This window comes from Oncorhynchus mykiss, chromosome 17 (genome assembly GCF_013265735.2).
Source record: "Oncorhynchus mykiss isolate Arlee chromosome 17, USDA_OmykA_1.1, whole genome shotgun sequence".
Lineage (NCBI taxonomy): Eukaryota > Metazoa > Chordata > Actinopteri > Salmoniformes > Salmonidae > Oncorhynchus > Oncorhynchus mykiss.
The window spans coordinates 14,037,307-14,059,224 of NC_048581.1; the positions used below are offsets into that span (position 1 = coordinate 14,037,307).

General features: G+C 46.7%; 2 protein-coding genes across 2 annotated transcripts in view; both read left to right on the forward strand.

Moving 5' to 3' along the window:
- Nucleotides 1-21,918, forward strand: part of LOC118940024 — a 1,007,326-nt gene that overhangs the window by 614,644 nt on the left and 370,764 nt on the right. The gene's annotated exons all lie outside the window — the stretch shown is intronic.
- Nucleotides 87-15,283, forward strand: LOC110487224 (coiled-coil domain-containing protein R3HCC1L-like). The gene is made up of 7 exons (XM_036948119.1): nucleotides 87-110; nucleotides 527-1,039; nucleotides 2,323-2,516; nucleotides 3,282-3,352; nucleotides 3,689-3,784; nucleotides 7,217-7,357; nucleotides 13,732-15,283. Exons 2-7 carry the CDS (start codon nucleotides 536-538, stop codon nucleotides 13,785-13,787), a joined length of 1,062 nt encoding a protein of 353 aa, XP_036804014.1. The 5' UTR covers nucleotides 87-110; nucleotides 527-535; the 3' UTR covers nucleotides 13,788-15,283.

Sequence of the window (21,918 nt, forward strand, 5' to 3'; positions counted from 1 at the left end):
GTATTACGTAATATACATGCGACAGTATGTTTTTTTCCCCTTCTAATTCTAAACATCCGGCGGTTTGCTGTTCGGTTGATAACTAGCCAAGTGATAAGCTACAGATTAAGGTATTTTGCTAATGATTATATGTTTATGATTTTAAGGAAATAATTGTATAGAATGTCTTGCTCTACAGTGCGTTATGTGTTTAGGTGTATTCGGGTTATTGCTAGTTAAACTGGATGCTGCTGCAAAACGCAGCCAAGTCTAATTTATCACTCAAACACCCCGTTACTGACAACGAATTAGCAGAGAATGTAGTTAACCAGTTTGGACTTGTTTTTAATTTAGTACAGTATAGTTGTGTAAGATTTGTACATGCAGTTTAAATGGTTCTAAGTACCATGGCGCATGCGTGCTAGCTATTAAACTACTGAGGGGGCTTATGCGACTTAACTAAAGAGAATTGGAGAGAGGGGCCTAGCTGCTCAATTAACCTATGCATCTTTAATGATTTGTTCCTCCTCCTTTCTCTTCCATGTAGGACAGTTGTATGGTGATGGAGGAGGAACAACCTCAAGAGGACTGCGCCCAACCCCAGCCCTCCGCGTCCTGCTCCAAGAAGCCAGACAAGCCCCTCTACCAGCCCAAGAAGAAACAGGACGGCCCCAAAGATAAGGCTCAAACCCAGGGAGATGGCAAACCAAAGCCCAGGCCTCGCTACACGGACAAGGCCCGAAAGAATGCCAAGAACAAGAAGGACAAAGGAGGGAAGACGGGAGGAGAGGGGAATGGAGTCCTAAACGGTGAGGAGACGGTAGAAGAAGGAGGAGGAGGTGACGCGGGGCCACAGAATGACGGACAGGCTGCTACAGCCAACCAGGGAGGAGATGTGGGTTCGCGACTGGAGACGGGGAGCAAGAGTTCTCCGTCTGAGAGAGAAGGGGGACCCCGGGAGGGGATAGAGGCAGGCCCTCAGGAAGAGGAGGAGGAGGAGAGCTGGGACGCTCTCTTTGATGACGAAGGAGAGTGTTTGGATCCCCATGTGCTAGAGGAGGTGAGTCTGTCTGTCCCTGTCTGTCAGGAGGTGAGTCTGTCTACCTGTGTCTGTCCCTCTCTGTCAGGAGGTGAGTCTGTCTACCTGTGTCTGTTCCTGTCTGTCAGGATGTGAGTCTGTCTACCTGTGTCTGTCCCTCTCTGTCAGGAGGTGAGTCTGTCTACCTGTGTCTGTCCCTCTCTGTCAGGAGGTGAGTCTGTCTACCTGTGTCTGTCCCTGTCTGTCAGGAGGTGAGTCTGTCTACCTGTGTCTGTCCCTGTCTGTCAGGAGGTGAGTCTGTCTACCTGCGTCTGTCCCTGTCTGTCAGGGGGTGAGTCTGTCTACCTGTGTCTGTCCCTGTCTGTCAGGAAGTGAGTCTCTGTCCCTGTCCTCCAGATTACTGCTGTAACACTGAGTGTATGTCTGCTACATGTTTGCTACTTATTAGTGGTACTATCGCTGCAATGCTATTACACATCTACTGTTCTGTCTATAGTTGGAAATCGTTAGGAGACTAGTAAGCAAAATTACTCTCTCACCCTATCTCTCGCTCACCCTCTCTCTCTCTCGCTCACCCTCTCTCTCTCTCACTCACCCTCTCTCTCACCCTCTCTCTCTCTCTCTCTCTCTCTCTCTCACCCTCTCTCTCTCTCGCTCACCTCTCTGCCCCCCTCTCTCTCTCGTTCACCTCTCTGCCCCCCTCTCTCTCTCGCTCACCTCTCTGCCCCCCTCTCTCTCTCGTTCACCTCTCTGCCCCCCTCTCTCTCGCTCACCTCTCTGCCCCCCTCTCTCTCTCGTTCACCTCTCTGCCCCCCTCTCGCTCTCGCTCACCTCTCTGCCCCTCTCTCTCTCTCTCGCTCACCTCTCTGCCCCCCTCTCTCTCTCGTTCACCTCTCTGCCCCCCTCTCTCTCGTTCACCTCTCTGCCCCCCTCTCTCTCTCGCTCACCTCTCTGCCCCCCTCTCTCTCTCGCTCACCTCTCTGCCCCCCTCTCTCTCTCGCTCACCTCTCTGCCCTCCTCTCTCTCTCGCTCACCTCTCTGCCCCCCTCTCTCTCTCGTTCACCTCTCTGCCCCCCTCTCTCTCTCGTTCACCTCTCTGCCCCCCTCTCTCTCTCGCTCACCTCTCTGCCCCCCTCTCTCTCTCTCTCTCACCCTCTCTCTCTGCCCCCCCCTCTCTCTCTCTCACCCTCTCTCTCTGCCCCTCTCTCTCTCTCTCTCTCACCCTCTCTCTCTGCCCCCCTCTCTCTCTCTCGCTCACCTCTCTGCCCCCCTCTCTCTCACCTCTCTGCCCCCCTCTCTCTCAGCTGGCTATAAAGCAGGGCAGGAAGAAGCGGCCGGTGCAGGAGGCCAGGTTTGACTACTACAGCTTGGATCAGGACAGAGAGGGGGATGATGACACTGAGCTCACAGAGGATGAGCTGTCTAACATCATAGAAATCTACGACTTCCCCACAGAGTTTAAGACTGAAGACCTGGTCAAATCCTTCCAGGCCTACCAGTACGTACCAGCCTTTACTGTCTTTTTACGTGTCCTGAGGTTCAGTCAAATCTCATTCCACCCTAGTCCCTATCAATACACAGCGATGATCCGTCGAGGGGCAGCCGAAGCGCCGTCTCGTCGAGGGGCAGCCGAAGCTCCGTCTCGTCGAGGGGCAGCCGAAGCTCCGTCTCGTCGAGGGGCAGCCGAAGCTCCGTCTCGTCGAGGGGCAGCCGAAGCTCCGTCTCGTCGAGGGGCAGCCGAAGCTCCGTCTCGTCGAGGGGCAGCCGAAGCTCCGTCTCGTCGAGGGGCAGCCGAAGCTCCGTCTCGTCGAGGGGCAGCCGAAGCTCCGTCTCGTCGAGGGGCAGCCGAAGCTCCGTCTCGTCGAGGGGCAGCCGAAGCTCCGTCTCGTCGAGGGGCAGCCGAAGCTCCGTCTCGTCGAGGGGCAGCCGAAGCTCCGTCTCGTCGAGGGGCAGCCGAAGCTCCGTCTCGTCGAGGGGCAGCCGAAGCTCCGTCTCGTCGAGGGGCAGCCGAAGCTCCGTCTCGTCGAGGGGCAGCCGAAGCTCCGTCTCGTCGAGGGGCAGCCAAAGCGCCGTCTCGTCGAGGGGCAGCCGAAGCGCCGTCTCGTCCAGGGGCAGCCGAAGCTCCGTCTCGTCGAGGGCAGCCGAAGCTCCGTCTCGTCGTGGGGCAGCCGAAGCGCCGTCTCGTCGAGGGGCAGCCGAAGCTCCGCCTACAGTATGTGGTGGTGATGAGATGCTGAAGGTGTTTTTGTGTGTGTGTGTGTAGGCAGAGAGGCTTTGACATCCAGTTTGTGGACGATACACATGCCCTGGCTCTCTTCAACAGCCCCATAGCAGGTGAGTCACACAGCTTTTATAAAGGAAAGGAAAAGCCATAGACTCTGGTAGCTCTGTCCGACACTATAAGTTATTCACACATCTCATCACAGGTGAGCTCCACCTGACCACAGGTGACGGATACAGCTGAACATGTTTCATACCTTATCTAAAACACTGCGTGTCTCTCTTCTGTCAAACTTTACTGAAGATGTTTGGATGGTCAAATGAAGTAGTGGTCAACATGTTTTAATAGTAGAGCCGTCTTAGCTGTCTTCTCAGTCAACACTCAAGTCAACATCTGAGGTAAACATTTAGCAACTGAACTCTGTCTGTGTGTCTGTGTGTGTGTGTCAGCTCGGGAGGCTCTGAGGACCAAACACCCGCTGTTGAAGGTCAGGTCTCTGGCTAAAGCCTCCGTCACCACCAGGGCCAAGGCTCGCAGCTGCTCAGGTACTGACTGTCCTCTCTTTCATTCATCTGTCCATCCTTTATCCTCCATTATCTGACTGAGTATTTCTGGAACTCCTTCATCTTTGACCTGGTCTGTCTGTCTGTCTGATCTCCTGTATTCTCCCTCTCATATCTCCTGTATTCTCTCATATCTCCTGTATTCTCTCATATCTCCTGTATTCTCTCTCTCATATCTCCTGTATTCTCTCTCTCATATCTCCTGTATTCTCTCTCTCATATCTCCTGTATTCTCTCATATCTCCTGTATTCTCTCTCTCATATCTCCTGTATTCTCTCATATCTCCTGTATTCTCTCATATCTCCTGTATTCTCTCTCTCATATCTCCTGTATTCTCTCTCTCATATCTCCTGTATTCTCTCATATCTCCTGTATTCTCTCTCTCATATTTCCTGTATTCTCTCATATCTCCTGTATTCTCTCTCTCATATCTCCTGTATTCTCTCTCTCATATCTCCTGTATTCTCTCTCTCATATCTCCTGTATTCTCTCTCTCATATCTCCTGTATTCTCTCATATCTCCTGTATTCTCTCTCTCATATCTCCTGTATTCTCTCTCTCATATCTCCTGTATTCTCTCATATCTCCTGTATTCTCTCATATCTCCTGTATTCTCTCATATCTCCTGTATTCTCTCTCTCATATCTCCTGTATTCTCTCTCTCATATCTCCTGTATTCTCTCATATCTCCTGTATTCTCTCATATCTCCTGTATTCTCTCATATCTCCTGTATTCTCTCATATCTCCTGTATTCTCTCTCTCATATCTCCTGTATTCTCTCATATCTCCTGTATTCTCTCTCTCATATCTCCTGTATTCTCTCATATCTCCTGTATTCTCTCTCTCATATCTCCTGTATTCTCTCATATCTCCTGTATTCTCTCTCTCATATCTCCTGTATTCTCTCTCTCATATCTCCTGTATTCTCTCATATCTCCTGTATTCTCTCTCTCATATCTCCTGTATTCTCTCTCTCATATCTCCTGTATTCTCGCTCTCATATCTCCTGTATTCTCCCTCTCATATCTCCTGTATTCTCTCTCTCATATCTCCTGTATTCTCTCTCTCATATCTCCTGTATTCTCTCTCTCATATCTCCTGTATTCTCTCTCTCATATCTCCTGTATTCTCTCTCTCATATCTCCTGTATTCTCTCTCTCATATCTCCTGTATTCTCGCTCTCATGTCTCCTGTATTCTCGCTCTCATATCTCCTGTATTCTCTCTCTCATATCTCCTGTATTCTCGCTCTCATATCTCCTGTATTCTCTCTCTCATATCTCCTGTATTCTCTCTCATATCTCCTGTATTCTCTCTCTCATATCTCCTGTATTCTCTCTCTCATATCTCCTGTATTCTCTCTCTCATATCTCCTGTATTCTCTCTCTCATATCTCCTGTATTCTCTCTCTCATATCTCCTGTATTCTCTCTCTCATATCTCCTGTATTCTCTCATATCTCCTGTATTCTCTCTCTCATATCTCCTGTATTCTCTCATATCTCCTGTATTCTCTCATATCTCCTGTATTCTCTCTCTCATATCTCCTGTATTCTCTCTCTCATATCTCCTGTATTCTCTCATATCTCCTGTATTCTCTCTCTCATATCTCCTGTATTCTCTCATATCTCCTGTATTCTCTCTCTCATATCTCCTGTATTCTCTCATATCTCCTGTATTCTCTCTCTCATATCTCCTGTATTCTCTCTCTCATATCTCCTGTATTCTCTCTCTCATATCTCCTGTATTCTCTCTCTCATATCTCCTGTATTCTCTCTCTCATATCTCCTGTATTCTCTCTCTCATATCTCCTGTATTCTCTCATATCTCCTGTATTCTCTCATATCTCCTGTATTCTCTCTCTCATATCTCCTGTATTCTCTCTCTCATATCTCCTGTATTCTCTCATATCTCCTGTATTCTCTCTCTCATATCTCCTGTATTCTCTCATATCTCCAGTATTCTCTCTCTCATATCTCCTGTATTCTCTCTCTCATATCTCCTGTATTCTCTCTCTCATATCTCCTGTATTCTCTCTCTCATATCTCCTGTATTCTCTCATATCTCCTGTATTCTCTCTCTCATATCTCCTGTATTCTCTCTCTCATATCTCCTGTATTCTCGCTCTCATATCTCCTGTATTCTCCCTCTCATATCTCCTGTATTCTCTCTCTAATATCTCCTGTATTCTCTCTCTCATATCTCCTGTATTCTCTCTCTCATATCTCCTGTATTCTCTCTCTCATATCTCCTGTATTCTCTCTCTCATATCTCCTGTATTCTCTCTCTCATATCTCCTGTATTCTCTCTCTCATATCTCCTGTATTCTCGCTCTCATATCTCCTGTATTCTCGCTCTCATATCTCCTGTATTCTCGCTCTCATATCTCCTGTATTCTCTCTCTCATATCTCCTGTATTCTCTCTCTCATATCTCCTGTATTCTCTCTCTCATATCTCCTGTATTCTCTCTCTCATATCTCCTGTATTCTCTCTCTCATATCTCCTGTATTCTCTCTCTCATATCTCCTGTATTCTCTCTCTCATATCTCCTGTATTCTCTCTCTCATATCTTCTGTATTCTCCCTCTCATATCTCCTGTATTCTCTCTCTCATATCTCCTGTATTCTCTCTCTCATATCTCCTGTATTCTCTCTCTCATATCTCCTGTATTCTCGCTCTCATATCTCCTGTATTCTCGCTCTCATATCTCCTGTATTCTCGCTCTCATATCTCCTGTATTCTCGCTCTCATATCTCCTGTATTCTCGCTCTCATATCTCCTGTATTCTCACTCTCATATCTCCTGTATTCTCTCTCTCATATCTCCTGTATTCTCACTCTCATATCTCCTGTATTCTCTCTCTCATATCTCCTGTATTCTCCCTCTCATATCTCCTGTATTCTCCCTCTCATATCTCCTGTATTCTCCCTCTCATATCTCCTGTATTCTCTCATATCTCCTGTATTCTCCCTCTCATATCTCCTGTATTCTCCCTCTCATATCTCCTTTATTCTCTCATATCTCCTGTATTATCCCTCTCATATCTCCTGTATTCTCTCAGATCCCCTGTATTCTCCCTCTCATATCTCCTGTATTCTCTCATATCTCCTGTATTCTCTCATATCTCCTGTATTCTCTCTCTCATATCTCCTGTATTCTCTCTCTCATATCTCCTGTATTCTCTCATATCTCCTGTATTCTCTCTCTCATATCTCCTGTATTCTCTCTCTCATATCTCCTGTATTCTCTCATACCTCCTGTATTCTCTCCTCCCTGCTAATCCTTGTCTTGTCACTTGTTGTATATTCTTTGTTCTTCTTCCTTTTTAAAAAACTTTATTTTACTTTCTTTGACCCCCCCTTTCTCTTCTTCTTCCTCTTCCATTCCCTCAACACTGTCCCTCCTCTCCTCCAGACTACCTGCTCCCTACTAAGGAGCGTCCCCAGACCAGTGCAGTGTTGGCCCGCAGGCTGGTGATGGGGGCGCTGGGCGTCAAGAGTCCCCAGAGCAAAGAGCACCGTGAAGCAGAGAGGAAAAAACTGCAAGATGCCAGAGGTACGTGATTTCAAGGGGCAATCTGGAATTCAAGTAATGATAACAACAGAGGTGACCCCGCCACTTGTTTTGGTAAACGGCTGAGGTAATGTAACCCCTCTCCAGTTCACAGACCGCTATGTACGCAAGGACTGACCATCCATGACATCAGACTGATCGTTTTAATCCATATTTTGAAGCTATACGGTGCATTCAGAAAGTATTCAGACCCCTTGACTTTTTCAACGTTTTGTTACGTTTCAGCCTGATTCTAACGTGTATATATATAAAAACAAAAAATCATTGATTTGTTCAATTTGCAAAAATGTCAACTTTTTTTTCACGTGATTATGGGGTGTTGTTTTCTAGATCTATGTATTTAAAACTCTTTTAGAATAAGGGGTTTTGATGGGGTACGACCAATGTTGGGGATAACCCTGGGTGACTGACAGGGGGCGCTGTTTTGAAGCCACCGCAGAGCCGTCTTGGTACTCCTGCATTGTAAATATATACAGTATATCACAAAAGTGAGTACACCCCTCACATTTTTGTAAATATTTGAGTATATATTTTCATGTGACAACACTGAGGAAATGACACTTTGCTACAATGTAAAGTAGTGAGTGTACAGCTTGTATAACAGTGTACATTTGCTGTCCCCTCAAAATAACTCAACACACAGCCATTAATGTCTAAACTGCTGGCAACAAAAGTGTGATATACTGTATATATATTGGAAGCTATGGAAATGCATTTATTAATGTTAGTTGTTTTTTTTGACAAGCAGATTCTATTACAGACACCTTAATGCAAACTTTAAATTAGATTATTAAATTAGATTATTAAATTAGTTTGTTAAATTAGATTATTAAATTAGATTATTAAATTAGATTATTAAATTAGATTATTAAATTAGATTATTAAATTAGATTATTAAATTAGATTATTAAATTAGATTATTAAATTAGATTATTAAATTAGATTATTAAATTAGATTATTAAATTAGATTATTCGAACAGTTACATAAATAAAATAGAATAAAAATGTTTTTGTTAAATGTTTTATTTCTCATCTTACTGTCCCCACGACAACAGCAACATATTTAAATATACATGTCATGTTGTCCTTGAAACATTTAATTAAAATATTATAGAATTCCATTCATTCCTATGGAGGACTGATCCCTCTGGGGAGAGCCAACATGGCCGACCGGTGGCTCCAAAGCAAGTAATTAGCCAATACGTAGCGTCAGCAATCCAGGGTTTATCTACATCATTAGTATGCCAGTTGAAGGAAGCTGTAGTAGAGTGTTGCTACCACTAGGGGGTGGTGTTCTGTCAGTGATGTCTTTTACCAAGACCATGAACCCGAAGAAGAGTCTCAGCCTCAGAGAGACTGAGGACAATGCGCTCATCTAGTGTTCTATAAACACACACACACACTGCACGTCCTGGAAATGGCTTCCAGTCATGTTGTTTTAAGTGTAGCCTTGCTTCCAAAGACCAGCTATTGGGGGGGAAAGTAGTGTCCTGACGAGATACAAATATAGAACAGATTGTCAGGAAGAACGGACAACTAGACTTTTTTTGTTTGCTGGTGGTGACCACTTCTTTCACTGAGAGAGAGAGGAGACGTGTGTGTGTGTGTGTGTGTGTGTGTGTGTGTGTGTGTGTGTGTGTGTGTGTGTGTGTGTGTGTGTGTGTGTGTGTGTGTGTGTGTGTGTGTGAGAGAGAGAGAGAGTCCTGAGAGGTTTGGTTTCTGGTTAGACAGCTGACACACACACTCTCCCGTCTCTCTGGCTAAGAGTTTCCTTGAGTTGTTCTCCTCACGCCCTGTGTTGCCAGGCAGAACCTCTACTCTATAATTTCCCTGTTGTTTATTTCCCCTCCCAGGGGATTTATAAGTGGATATATTCAGCTAGAAGGACCAGTCCACTCTGGTGTTATTTCTCCTCCCAGGGGATTTATAAGTGGATACATTCAGCTCTGGTGCAGTTGGCACCTACTACCAAAGGCACTTAAATATGTTGTCCTACCCATTCACCCTCTGAATGACACACATACACAATCCATGTCTCAAGGCTTAAAAATCCTTCTTTAACCTGTCTCCTCCCCTTCATCTACACTGATTGAAGTGGATTTATCAAGTGACATCAATAAGTGAGTATAGCTTTCACCTGGGAGGGAGGGGAGGGACGGAGGGAGGGGAGGGACGGAGGGGAGGGGAGGGACGGAGGGGAGGGAGGAACGATCGAACGGGGAGGGAGGGGAGGGGAGGGGAGGGAGGGACGAACGAACGGGGAGGGAGGGGAGGGGAGGGGAGGGGAGGGAGGGAGATGACTGCTTATGGAACTGACTTTGTTTTCTGGCTGGATAACTGTTGTGCTCTACTGTTCTCAGGTGAACTTACAGGATGTGATCATATACATTGTGTCTCAGTGTGAAGCTCTGTTTAGATGTTCTAGACAACTAGCGCTCCCTCCCCCTGGTGCCCAGTGAGCACAAGACATTGAAAAGACGTCTTTTCAACCTCAAAAATACGTCTTTTCAACCAGAGAAGACATATTTTAAACCAAAAAATGCATATTTTCAACCCCCAAAAGATATTATTATAAGGTGGGATGTGCTTTTATACTGTAACATCCTGTAGTCATATACACTCTTCTGTGATTCATGCAGTAGACTTAATCATATACACTCTTCTGATTCATACAGTAGACTTAATCATATACACATGATTCATACAGTAGACTTAATCATATACCCTCTTCTGTGATTCATACAGTAGACTTAATCATAATCACATGATTCATACAGTAGACTTAATCATATACACATGATTCATACAGTAGACTTAATCATATACACTCTTCTGTGATTCATACAGTAGACTTAATCATATACACATGATTCATACAGTAGACTTAATCATATACACATGATTCATACAGTAGACTTAATCATATACACATGATTCATACAGTAGACTTAATCATATACACTCATCTGTGATTCATACAGTAGACTTAATCATAATCACATGATTCATACAGTAGACTTAATCATATACACATGATTCATACAGTAGACTTAATCATATACACATGATTCATACAGTATACTTAATCATAATCACATGAATCATACAGTAGACTTAATCATATACACATGATTCATACAGTAGACTTAATCATATACACATGATTCATACAGTAGACTTAATCATATACACTCATCTGTGATTCATACAGTAGACTTAATCATAATCACATGATTCATACAGTAGACTTAATCATATACACATGATTCATACAGTAGACTTAATCATATACACATGATTCATACAGTAGACTTAATCATATACACATGATTCATACAGTAGACTTAATCATATACACTCTTCTATGGTTCATACAGTAGGCTTAATCATATACACATGATTCATACAGAAGACTTAATCATATACACATGATTCATACAGTAGACTTAATCATATACACATGATTCATACAGTAGACTTAATCATATACACATGATTCATACAGTAGACTTAATCATATACACATGATTCATACAGTAGACTTAATCATATAAGTTGTATATTCTATGTGTACTTCAGTGTGGTTATTAGATTCATTAGGATCCCCGTTAGCCGACACCAATGGAGACAACTGGTCTTACTGGGGTGCGACACGTCATGAAAAATACTTTACAGACAAAAAAGACGTTAAAATTGACATTTAAAGACATGAACATGTGCTGTGTTTGTCTATCAGTGACACCGACACGTCACTACTTACACACCTGTGTTAACATGAGTTCTTGTGGAGCTGTTCTCTCTGCTGACTTAAAGGTCATGGAACATTTCATCCTGTAAATGTCAATGACAAACCAGTACCAGGCTGCAGGTAACCTAGTGGTTAGAGACGGGTAACCTAGTGGTTAGAGGCAGGTAGCCTAGTGGTTAGAGACAGGTAACCTAGTGGTTAGAGACAGGTAGCCTAGTGGTTAGAGGCAGGTAGCCTAGTGGTTAGAGACAGGTAACCTAGTGGTTAGAGACAGGTAGCCTAGTGGTTAGGGGCGGGTAGCCTAGTGGTTAGGGGCGGGTAGCCTAGTGGTTAGGGGCGGGTAGCCTAGTGGTTAGAGACAGGTAGCCTAGTGGTTAGAGGCGGGTAGCCTAGTGGTTAGAGACGGGTAACCTAGTGGTTAGAGACAGGTAGCCTAGTGGTTAGGGGCGGGTAGCCTAGTGGTTAGGGGCGGGTAGCCTAGTGGTTAGAGACAGGTAGCCTAGTGGTTAGAGACGGGTAACCTAGTGGTTAGAGACAGGTAGCCTAGTGGTTAGAGACGGGTAACCTAGTGGTTAGAGACAGGTAGCCTAGTGGTTAGGGGCGGGTAGCCTAGTGGTTAGGGGCGGGTAGCCTAGTGGTTAGAGACAGGTAGCCTAGTGGTTAGAGGCGGGTAGCCTAGTGGTTAGAGACAGGTAACCTAGTGGTTAGAGGCAGGTAGCCTAGTGGTTAGAGACAGGTAACCTAGTGGTTAGGGGCGGGTAGCCTAGTGGTTAGGGGCGGGTAGCCTAGTGGTTAGAGACAGGTAGCCTAGTGGTTAGAGACAGGTAACCTAGTGGTTAGGGGCGGGTAGCCTAGTGGTTAGGGGCGGGTAGCCTAGTGGTTAGAGACAGGTAACCTAGTGGTTAGGGGCGGGTAGCCTAGTGGTTAGAGGCGGGTAGTCTAGTGGTTAGAGGCGGGTAGCCTAGTGGTTAGAGGCGGGTAGCCTAGTGGTTAGAGGCGGGTAGCCTAGTGGTTAGAGGCGGGTAGCCTAGTGGTTAGAGGCGGGTAGCCTAGTGGTTAGAGGCGGGTAGCCTAGTGGTTAGAGGCGGGTAGCCTAGTGGTTAGAGGCAGGAAGCCTAGTGGTTAGAGACAGGTAGCCTAGTGGTTAGAGACAGGGCAGCCTAGTGGTTAGAGACAGGGCAGCCTAGTGGTTAGGGGCGGGTAGCCTAGTGGTTAGAGGCGGGTAGCCTAGTGGTTAGAGGCGGGTAGCCTAGTGGTTAGAGGCAGGAAGCCTAGTGGTTAGAGACAGGTAGCCTAGTGGTTAGAGACAGGGCAGCCTAGTGGTTAGAGACAGGGCAGCCTAGTGGTTAGAGACAGATAGCCTAGTTGTTAGAGGCGGGTAGTCTAGTGGTTAGAGGCGGGTAGCCTAGTGGTTAGAGGCGGGTAGCCTAGTGGTTAGAGGCGGGTAGCCTAGTGGTTAGAGGCGGGTAGCCTAGTGGTTAGAGGCGGGTAGCCTAGTGGTTAGAGGCGGGTAGCCTAGTGGTTAGAGGCGGGTAGCCTAGTGGTTAGAGGCGGGTAGCCTAGTGGTTAGAGGCAGGAAGCCTAGTGGTTAGAGACAGGTAGCCTAGTGGTTAGAGACAGGGCAGCCTAGTGGTTAGAGACAGGGCAGCCTAGTGGTTAGAGACAGGGTAGCCTAGTGGTTAGAGGCGGGTAGCCTAGTGGTTAGGGGCGGGTAGCCTGGTGGTTAGGGGCGGGTAGCCTAGTGGTTAGAGGCGGGTAGCCTAGTGGTTAGAGACAGGGCAGCCTAGTGGTTAGAGGCGGGTAGCCTAGTGGTTAGGGGCGGGTAGCCTGGTGGTTAGGGGCGGGTAGCCTAGTGGTTAGAGGCGGGTAGCCTAGTGGTTAGAGGCGGGTAGCCTAGTGGTTAGGGGCGGGTAGCCTGGTGGTTAGGGGCGGGTAGCCTAGTGGTTAGAGGCGGGTAGCCTAGTGGTTAGAGGCGGGTAGCCTAGTGGTTAGGGGCGGGTAGCCTGGTGGTTAGGGGCGGGTAGCCTAGTGGTTAGAGCGTTGGACTAGTAACTGAAAGGTTGCAAGATCAAACCCCCGAGCTGACAAGGTAAAAATCTATCGTTATGCCCCTGAACAAGGCCGTTAACCCACTGTTCCTAGGCCATCATTGAAAATAATAATTTGTTCTTTACTGACTTGCCTGGTTAAATAAAGGTAAAATATAAAACTAGTAAAGGAATAGAACTCCATGAGAGAGAAACATACTTTTTTGAACGCTTGAGAATTTAGATTCTTTGTTTGACCGCGACGAGCCGGTCTGACTGTTTTGTACAACTTCCTGTGTTAAGAGGAGTTCTTGTTCAAGAGGTTGACAACACTAGCAATACGTTTCTTCATGTCCTGTCTACAGACGTGTTCTGGATAGTGATACGGTAAGAGGCAGTCCTGAGCCTTTCGGGACTTCTCTAAGTGTCTTTCACAAAACCGTGAAGAAATGAAGGCTAATATATTACATGTTGCTCCTTTAAAGTGGAACTAGTCTTTGTCTTTATGATAGTATTGACACACCTAGTAGTAGTATTGATTTACTCTCCTATCAACCTGTCTGTCTGGTCTGTCTTTCAGAGCAGAAGCGTCTGGCAGCTAAACAGAGAGACGACGCCTGGGAAGGGAAAGCCTGACGGAGAGGAACCACTTCCTCCATCCCTTCCTCCCTCCACCCACCGTAGGGACTAGACACACCTCTGTTCCCTCTGCCCTCCATCCCATCCTCCCTCCACCGTAGGGACTAGACACACCTCTGTTCCCTCTGCCCTCCATCCCATCCTCCCTCCACCGTAGGGACTAGACACACCTCTGTTCCCTCTGCCCTCCATCCCTTCCTCCCTTCACCGTAGGGACTAGACACACCTCTGTCCCCTCTGCCCTCCATCCCATCCTCCCTCCACCGTAGGGACTAGACACACCTCTGTCCCCTCTGCCCTCCATCCTCCCTCCACCGTAGGGACTAGACACACCTCTGTCCCCCTCCCACCTACACAGGGCAGCTGTACTGAAGCCACACTGGACTGAACAGAACTGAACTCAGCCAAAGCCCAGAGTTTGTTGGCAGAAGTTTTTCTCTTGAAACCTGGTCAGCATTAGATTAATCATCACTACTAACATTGATAACATTGTCATATGGAGGTTAGGGGTCATATGGAGGTTAGGGGTCATATGGAGGTCAGGGGTCATATGGGAGGCTCCCATGCAGGGTAGCCAGGGTTATTATGGATGAGCGTATAGTACAGGGATGCACTGCGGGGTTTTGCACCCACCCAGCACTAAAACACCTGCTGTGCTGATTCACCTAATTCATGAAAAATAGCTTTATTTGTTGTTTTGTTAGTGGTGGGCTGGAACAAAACCCTGCACACATACAGCACACTGATGGCCCTGTGTAAGATGTGATGCTAGACAGAACAGTGTGACAGTTAAACAGTAAGGTGGTGTCCCCTCCAGGGTTGGGGTCAGGTCCATTTAGATTCCAGTCAGTTCAGAAACTGAAGCGCGTTCCAAATCCACATTATCCTCATTGAAAAGCATTGAGGAGATTTGGAATTGGAATTTCGCTGTACTTCCTGAATTGACAGGAATTCAAATTAAACTGACCCCGCCCCCGATACCCTCATATTCTGTTTTTATTAACTTTTTATATTGTTTTATTACCAGCTGATGGGGAGGAGCTAATTATGACCTAATTTATGTTACATTTATTAATCTTATAAAAAAATAATCTCAGTCAGGAAGTACATCTTGAATCATCCTCCCCCAGTTTCTGCTCATGCTAAAGCACACTGTTTTTAGTTTAGGGATAGTGTGTCAAGCGTCTTGAGTATGAGAGCTGATCCAGGATCAGGTCCCAACCTGTCCACACAATCCTTATTAATTGTGTTCTAAACTGATCCTAGATCAGCACTTCTACCCGGAGACGAATGAGACATTGGGGCCCAGCTATCTAAACGGCTTAATAATGATGAGCGAGGACCGACACACCAAATAACATCATGATGAAGTCAGTTGCTCCCTGACGTTTGTAAAAACACTGTATTTTATTTCCCTATTGTATTGTTCAGTGAACAAGGTTTGTCTCTGTTTCTCTCTTATTGGTCGTTTAATAAATCATTTTTAAACTCTTTGTCCTGCCTCTCTCTCTCTCTCTTTGTCCTGCCTCTCTCTCTCTCTCTTTGTCCTGCCTCTCTCTCTCTGTCCTGCCTCTCTCTCTCTCTTTGTCCTGCCTCTCTCTCTCTCTTTGTCCTGCCTCTCTCTCTCTCTTTGTCCTGCCTCTCTCTCTCTCTTTGTCCTGCCTCTCGCTCTCTCTTTGTCCTGCCTCTCTCTCTCTCTTTGTCCTGCCTCTCTCTCTCTCTTTGTCCTGCCTCTCTCTCTCTCTTTGTCCTGCCCCTCTCTCTCTCTTTGTCCTGCCTCTCTCTCTCTCTCTTTGTCCTGCCTCTCTCTCTCTCTTTGTCCTGCCTCTCTCTCTCTCTTTGTCCTGCCTCTCTCTCTCTCTTTGTCCTGCCCCTCTCTCTCTCTTTGTCCTGCCTCTCTCTCTCTCTTTGTCCTGCCTCTCTCTCTCTCTCTCTTTGTCCTGCCTCTCTCTCTCTCTCTCTCTGTCCTGCCTCTCTCTCTCTCTCTTTGTCCTGCCTCTCTCTCTCTCTCTCTCTTTGTCCTGCCTCTCTCTCTCTCTCTTTGTCCTGCCTCTCTCTCTTTGTCCTGCCTCTCTCTCTTCGTCCTGCCTCTCAATTTCAGTTAAAGGGCTTTATTGTCATGGGAAACATATGTTAACATTGCCAAAGCAAGTGAAGTAGATAATAGAGAAAAGTGAAATAAACAGTAAACATTACACTCACAGAAGTTCCAAAACAACAAAGACATTTCAAACGTCGTAAGTGCAAATGGTTAAAGGACAAAAGGGAAAATAAATCAACATAAATATGGGTTGTATTTACATTGGTGTTTGTTCTTCACTGGTTGCCCTTTTCTTGTGGCAACAGGTCACACATCTTGCTACTCTGGTATTTCACCCAGTAGATATGGGAGTTTATCAAAATTGGGTTTGTTTTCAAATTCTTTGTGGATCTGTGTAATCTGAAGGAAATATATGTCTCTAATAAGGGTATACATTTGGCATTATTACTCTCTCGCCTTGCTGCCTCTCTCTCCTTGCTGCCTCTCTCTCCTTGCTGCCTCTCTCTCCTTGCTGCCTCTCTCTCCTTGCTGTCTCTCTCTCCTTGCTGTCTCTCTCTCCTTGCTGCCTCTCTCTCCTTGCTTCCTCTCTCTCCTTGCTGTCTCTCTCTCCTTGCTGCCTCTCTCTCCTTGCTGTCTCTCTCTCCTTGCTGCCTCTCTCTCCTTGCTGTCTCTCTCTCCTTGCTGTCTCTCTCCTTGCTGTCTCTCTCTCCTTGCTGTCTCTCTCCTTGCTGCCTCTCTCTCTCTCCTTGCTGCCTCTCTCTCACTCCTTGCTGCCTCTCTCTCACTCCTTGCTGTCTCTCTCTCACTCCTTGCTGCCTCTCTCTCGCTCCTTGCTGCCTCTCTCGCTCATTGCTGCCTCTCTCTCTCCCGCTCCTTGCTGCCTCTCTCTCTCCCGCTCCTTGCTGCCTCTCTCTCACTCCTTGCTGCCTCTCGCTCCTTGCTGCCTCTCTCTCGCTCCTTGCTGCCTCTCTCTCGCTCCTTGCTGCCTCTCTCTCACTCCTTGCTGCCTCTCTCTCTACTTGCTGCCTCTCTCTGCTGCCTCTCTCTCTCCTTGCTGCCTCTCTCTCTCCTTGCTGCCTCTCTCTCGCTCCTTGCTGCCTCTCTTTCGCTCCTTGCTGCCTCTCTCTCGCTCCTTGCTGCCTCTCTCTCCTTGCTGCCTCTGTCTCCTTGCTGCCTCTCTCTCACTCCTTGCTGCCTTTTTCTCTCTCGCTCTCTCTCCTTGCTGCCTCTCTCTCACTCCTTGCTGCCTTTTTCTCTCTCGCTCTCTCTCTTTGCTGCCTCTCTCTCACTCCTTGCTGCCTTTTTCTCTCTCGCTCTCTCTCCTTGCTGCCTCTCTCTCTCTCCTTGCTGCCTCTCTCTCTCTCCTTGCTGCCTCTCTCACGCCTTGCTGCCTTTCTCTCTCTCGCTCTCTCTCGTTGCTGCCTCTCTCCTTGCTGCTTCTCTCTCACTCCTTGCTGCCTTTTTCTCTCTCGCTCTCTCTCCTTGCTGCCTCTCTCTCTCTCATTGCTGCTTCTCTCTCTCTCCTTGCTGCCTCTCTCTCTCTCCTTGCTGCTTCTCTCTCTCCTTGCTGCCTCTCTCTCTTTCCTTGCTGCTTCTCTCTTACTCCTTGCTGCTTCTCTCTCCTTGCTTCTTCTCTCTCTCTCCTTGCTTCTTCTCTCTCTCTCCTTGCTGCTTCCCTCTTGCTCCTTGCTGCTTCTCTCTCTCTCCTTGCTGCTTCTCTCTCTCTCCTTGCTGCATCTCTCTCTCTCCTTGCTGCATCTCTCTCTCTCCTTGCTGTTTCTCTCTCTATCCTTGCTGCTTCTCTCTTGCTCCTTGCTGCTTTTCTCTCTCTCCTTGCTGCTTCTCTCTTGCTCCTTGCAGCTTCTCTCACTCTCCTTGCTGCATCTCTCTCTCTCCTTGCTTCTTCTCTCTCTCTCCTTGCTGTTTCTCTCTCTATCCTTGCTGCTTCTCTCTTGCTCCTTGCTGCTTCTCTCTCTCTCCTTGCTGTTTCTCTCTCTATCCTTGCTGCTTCTCTCTTGCTCCTTGCTGCTTTTCTCTCTCTCCTTGCTGTTTCTCTCTCTCTCCTTGCTGCTTCCCTCTTGCTCCTTGCTGCTTCTCTCTCTCTCCTTGCTGCTTCTCTCTTGCTCCTTGCAGCTTCTCTCTCTCTCCTTGCTGCATCTCTCTCTCTCCTTGCTTCTTCTCTCTCTCTCCTTGCTGTTTCTCTCTCTATCCTTGCTGCTTCTCTCTTGCTCCTTGCTGCTTTTCTCTCTCTCCTTGCTGTTTCTCTCTCTCTCCTTGCAGCTTCTCTCTCTCTCCTTGCAGCTTCTCTCTCTCTCCTTGCTGCATCTCTCTCTCTCCTTGCTTCTTCTCTCTCTCTCCTTGCTGTTTCTCTCTCTATCCTTGCTGCTTCTCTCTTGCTCCTTGCTGCTTTTCTCTCTCTCCTTGCTGTTTCTCTCTCTCTCCTTGCTGTTTCTCTCTCTCTCCTTGCTGCTTCCCTCTTGCTCCTTGCTGCTTCTCTCTCTCTCCTTGCTGCTTCTCTCTTGCTCCTTGCAGCTTCTCTCTCTCTCCTTGCTGCATCTCTCTCTCTCCTTGCTTCTTCTCTCTCTCTCCTTGCTGTTTCTCTCTCTATCCTTGCTGCTTCTCTCTTGCTCCTTGCTGCTTCTCTCTCTCTCCTTGCTGTTTCTCTCTCTCTCCTTGCAGCTTCTCTCTCTCTCCTTGCTGCATCTCTCTCTCTCCTTGCTTCTTCTCTCTCTCTCCTTGCTGTTTCTCTCTCTATCCTTGCTGCTTCTCTCTTGCTCCTTGCTGTTTCTCTCTCTCTCCTTGCTGCCTGTCTGTTTGTGCATATTTTGTTTGAGTTGGGAGCATTTCCATTCCAACTCCTGTCATTGGTTGAACATTGCCACCCACCCACCCACCCACCCAACCCTGCCACCCACCCAACCCAGCCACCCAACCCTGCCACCCACCCAACCCTGCCACCCACCCAACCCTGCCACCCACCCAACCCTGCCACCCACCCAACCCTGCCACACACCCACCCAGCCTAAACACCCAGCCACCCAACCCTGCCACCCACCCAACCCACCCAGCCACACACCCACCCAACCCTGCCACCCACCCAACCCACCCAGCCACACACCCACCCAACCCTGCCACACACCCACCCAGCCCTGCCACCCACCCAACCCAGCCACCCACCCAGCCCTGCCACCCACCCAACCCAGCCACCCACCCAGCCCTGCCACCCACCCAACCCAGCCACCCACCCAACCCTGCCACCCACCCAACCCTGCCACCCACCCAGCCCTGCCATAGCGTGATGTGAGATCTGTGGTCAGACCATGATAATATCAGAGCTTCAGGCTTTATGAGGTAACGTGCCGCGGGGGCTACAAGCTTGGCGATCGCACACTAACCACAATGTGCCAGTCTAACAGGCACTCCAGCCGGGCACTTAGGACTTGTCCCGTTCCACACTTTCATCTTCAGTCTTGAGAACCACAGACACATATGTGGTGGAGGTCTTTATAGGGAGAGATGCCAGCTGTCATGCCAACCCAATGCCCACGTGTCATGGCGTGGAGGTTGGTAGGTTGGAACACATAGTAGTTACCAAGCAACCGTTTAACCGCAGTGTCAACCATGTGTTTAAGACTGGAGGAAGGAAGAGGAAGAGGTCCCAAATGGCACCCTATTCCCTGTGGTGTGCACTACCTTTAACCAGTGCCCATGTAGTGTAGTGCACTACATAGGGAATAGGGTGTGATTTTGGACCCGGGCAGGGAGTCATGATGTTTCTGGTGAGAGAGCCCTAATACTGCTAAGAGGAGGATTTGTGTATGTAAAGTATTTTACCTGTAATGTCTTTTTTTCCTTTATGTGTCGGACCCCAGTGAGACCAGCTGTCGCCATGGGGATCCTAATCAATCACCTTGAAGAGAGAAGGAGAGGGAGGAGGAGGAGGTGATGGGGGGGGGGGGGGGGGGGGGAGACTGGGAGGAGAGGGAATAGGAGGAGGGAAAGAGAAAGCAATAGGAAGCAGAGGAAGTTGAAACGGACTCAAGTTGCTCTGCCAGTCTATATCCTCTGTGATGCTTCTCCAATGAATGTACTGACCAGGGTCGTATTCATTAGTGCATAACGTTTTGCAACGGAAGTCAACGATGTAGATTCCCCATTGGACAAGTTCAGTTTGCGCCTCGCTGTTTCGGGCCTGTTGAATGAACATGCAGCAGATCTGGGGCTTGTTGAATATACGGTAGGCCTGATGTGTATTCTAAGCCTCTGGCGGTTGTTTATTTGAATGTGACCTAAATACGCCTTTTCTGACTACAGCATTACAGCTATAGTTAGACACGGACTAAAACTTAAACACACTCATCTCAGCACGCCGCAGCTAAAATAAGCAGCATATTGAGTACATGCCCTAATTGGTTGGGTTAAAGAGGACGTGTGTGTGTGTGTGTGTGTGTGTGTGTCTGAGGCTGGAAACGGCAGTAAAGCCTCTAGGTTCCCTAGGTCAGGATGGAGGTCATGGCTCTATATCCACAAGGTTTCTCATGGTTTAATCATGAGGAGTTTAAATGTACATTCTATAGCTAATGATAGTATGAATCATCAAATGCTATACACTCAAATGACCAGGTACCAAAAGAGCCATATCGTTTGGAAATCTGACGTTTATTGTTCTCTACCATTGCCAAGTATCAGGTGCAGTACTTATTAGGTACAACCATAGTGCATCCCAAATGTCACCCTATCCCCAAAACATAGAGCACTACTTTTAACCAGAGCTCTACTGGTCACTATAATATACCTGTATGATGAGGTTCACTGGTGTTAAAACAGACTGATGACAACAATTACAGAATTTATCCTAATAAAACACAAACAATACAAAACTAGGGTTGCACATTTCTTTTAAAAAATCTGGTAACTTTTCCAAAATTCCCAGTTGTAGGATTCCTATATTTCCCAGATGTCCTGCTTATTACTTCCTGATTCCAGGAATCTTCCAACCGGGGTTGCTGGAACACCTGGGACTCGTGGGAAAGTTACCTTATGAACAACACAACTACAGAAAGGGACAAAACGTTTTAAGTCAAAAGTACATCATATTAAAGTATAAATTACAAACCTACAGGACAATATTCTAGATGGTCATATAAAACTACATTTGCAATACATTACTATATTTATTTTTTTAAAGGCTAAACGTTAGCACCATGAAAAATACTTGTCAATGTAATTTCCATATAACAAAAAACACACCACTTTTTTTTTTTTTTTACAGCGAATACTGCATTTGTATTGCATAAATACTGCATTTGTGAAGTAGATATATGAAAGCACATGAAGGCCAGTTTTTAAAGGAAGTAGGGGGATCTGATTTGATGATGGATGGACAACAGGCAAGAGGACGAGAGAAATCTACCAAGGCCCGGTTTCCCAAAAACATCTCAAGGATCCTATGGTTCTAGGATAAACTTAGCCTCAGGATGCTTTTGGGGAACCGGAGCCTGATCAATTACCAAGGCTGTGGCCAGACAGGAAGTTTGTGTGAGGAAAACTATGGCTTTGAGCCAATGGTTTTTCAATGGAGGGCTTTCGTTGATGGAAAATGGACAACGGAGATGATCGTCTTTCGAAAGAAAACACACAAGATGACGGACTTTGTGCGTATGAAACTCCTCCGGAAATAGTTGACTTGAGTTGAACTTTCGACTGACAAAAACATACAATAATAAATGCGAATCCAATTTCATCCGTTTCCATGCGTCTGTTATACTATCTTATAAGATCGTGACTGAGATTGAGAAGACAAAAGACAACTTAAAGGTAGACTCAGCTATATAACATACACAGACATAAACACAGACATAAACACAGACATAAACACATACATATACACAGACATAAACACAGACATGAACACAGACATATACACAGACATAAACACAGACATAAACACAGACATAAACACAGACATACACACCGACATACACACCGACATAAACACAGACATAAACACAGACATAAACACAGACATACACACAGACATAAACACAGACATACACACCGACATAAACACAGACATAAACACAGACA

What these genes read in the sequence shown, in the direction of transcription:
- LOC110487224 (XM_036948119.1), top strand. Translation starts at nt 536, where the DNA reads ATGGTGATGGAGGAGGAACAACCTCAAGAGGACTGCGCCCAACCCCAG. An exon ending in AAATCCTTCCAGGCCTACCA is followed by an intron (nt 2,517 to 3,281) that starts GTACGTACCAGC and finishes GTGTGTGTGTAG; the next exon opens with GCAGAGAGGCTTTGACATCC. An exon ending in AAAACTGCAAGATGCCAGAG is followed by an intron (nt 7,358 to 13,731) that starts GTACGTGATTTC and finishes TCTGTCTTTCAG; the next exon opens with AGCAGAAGCGTCTGGCAGCT.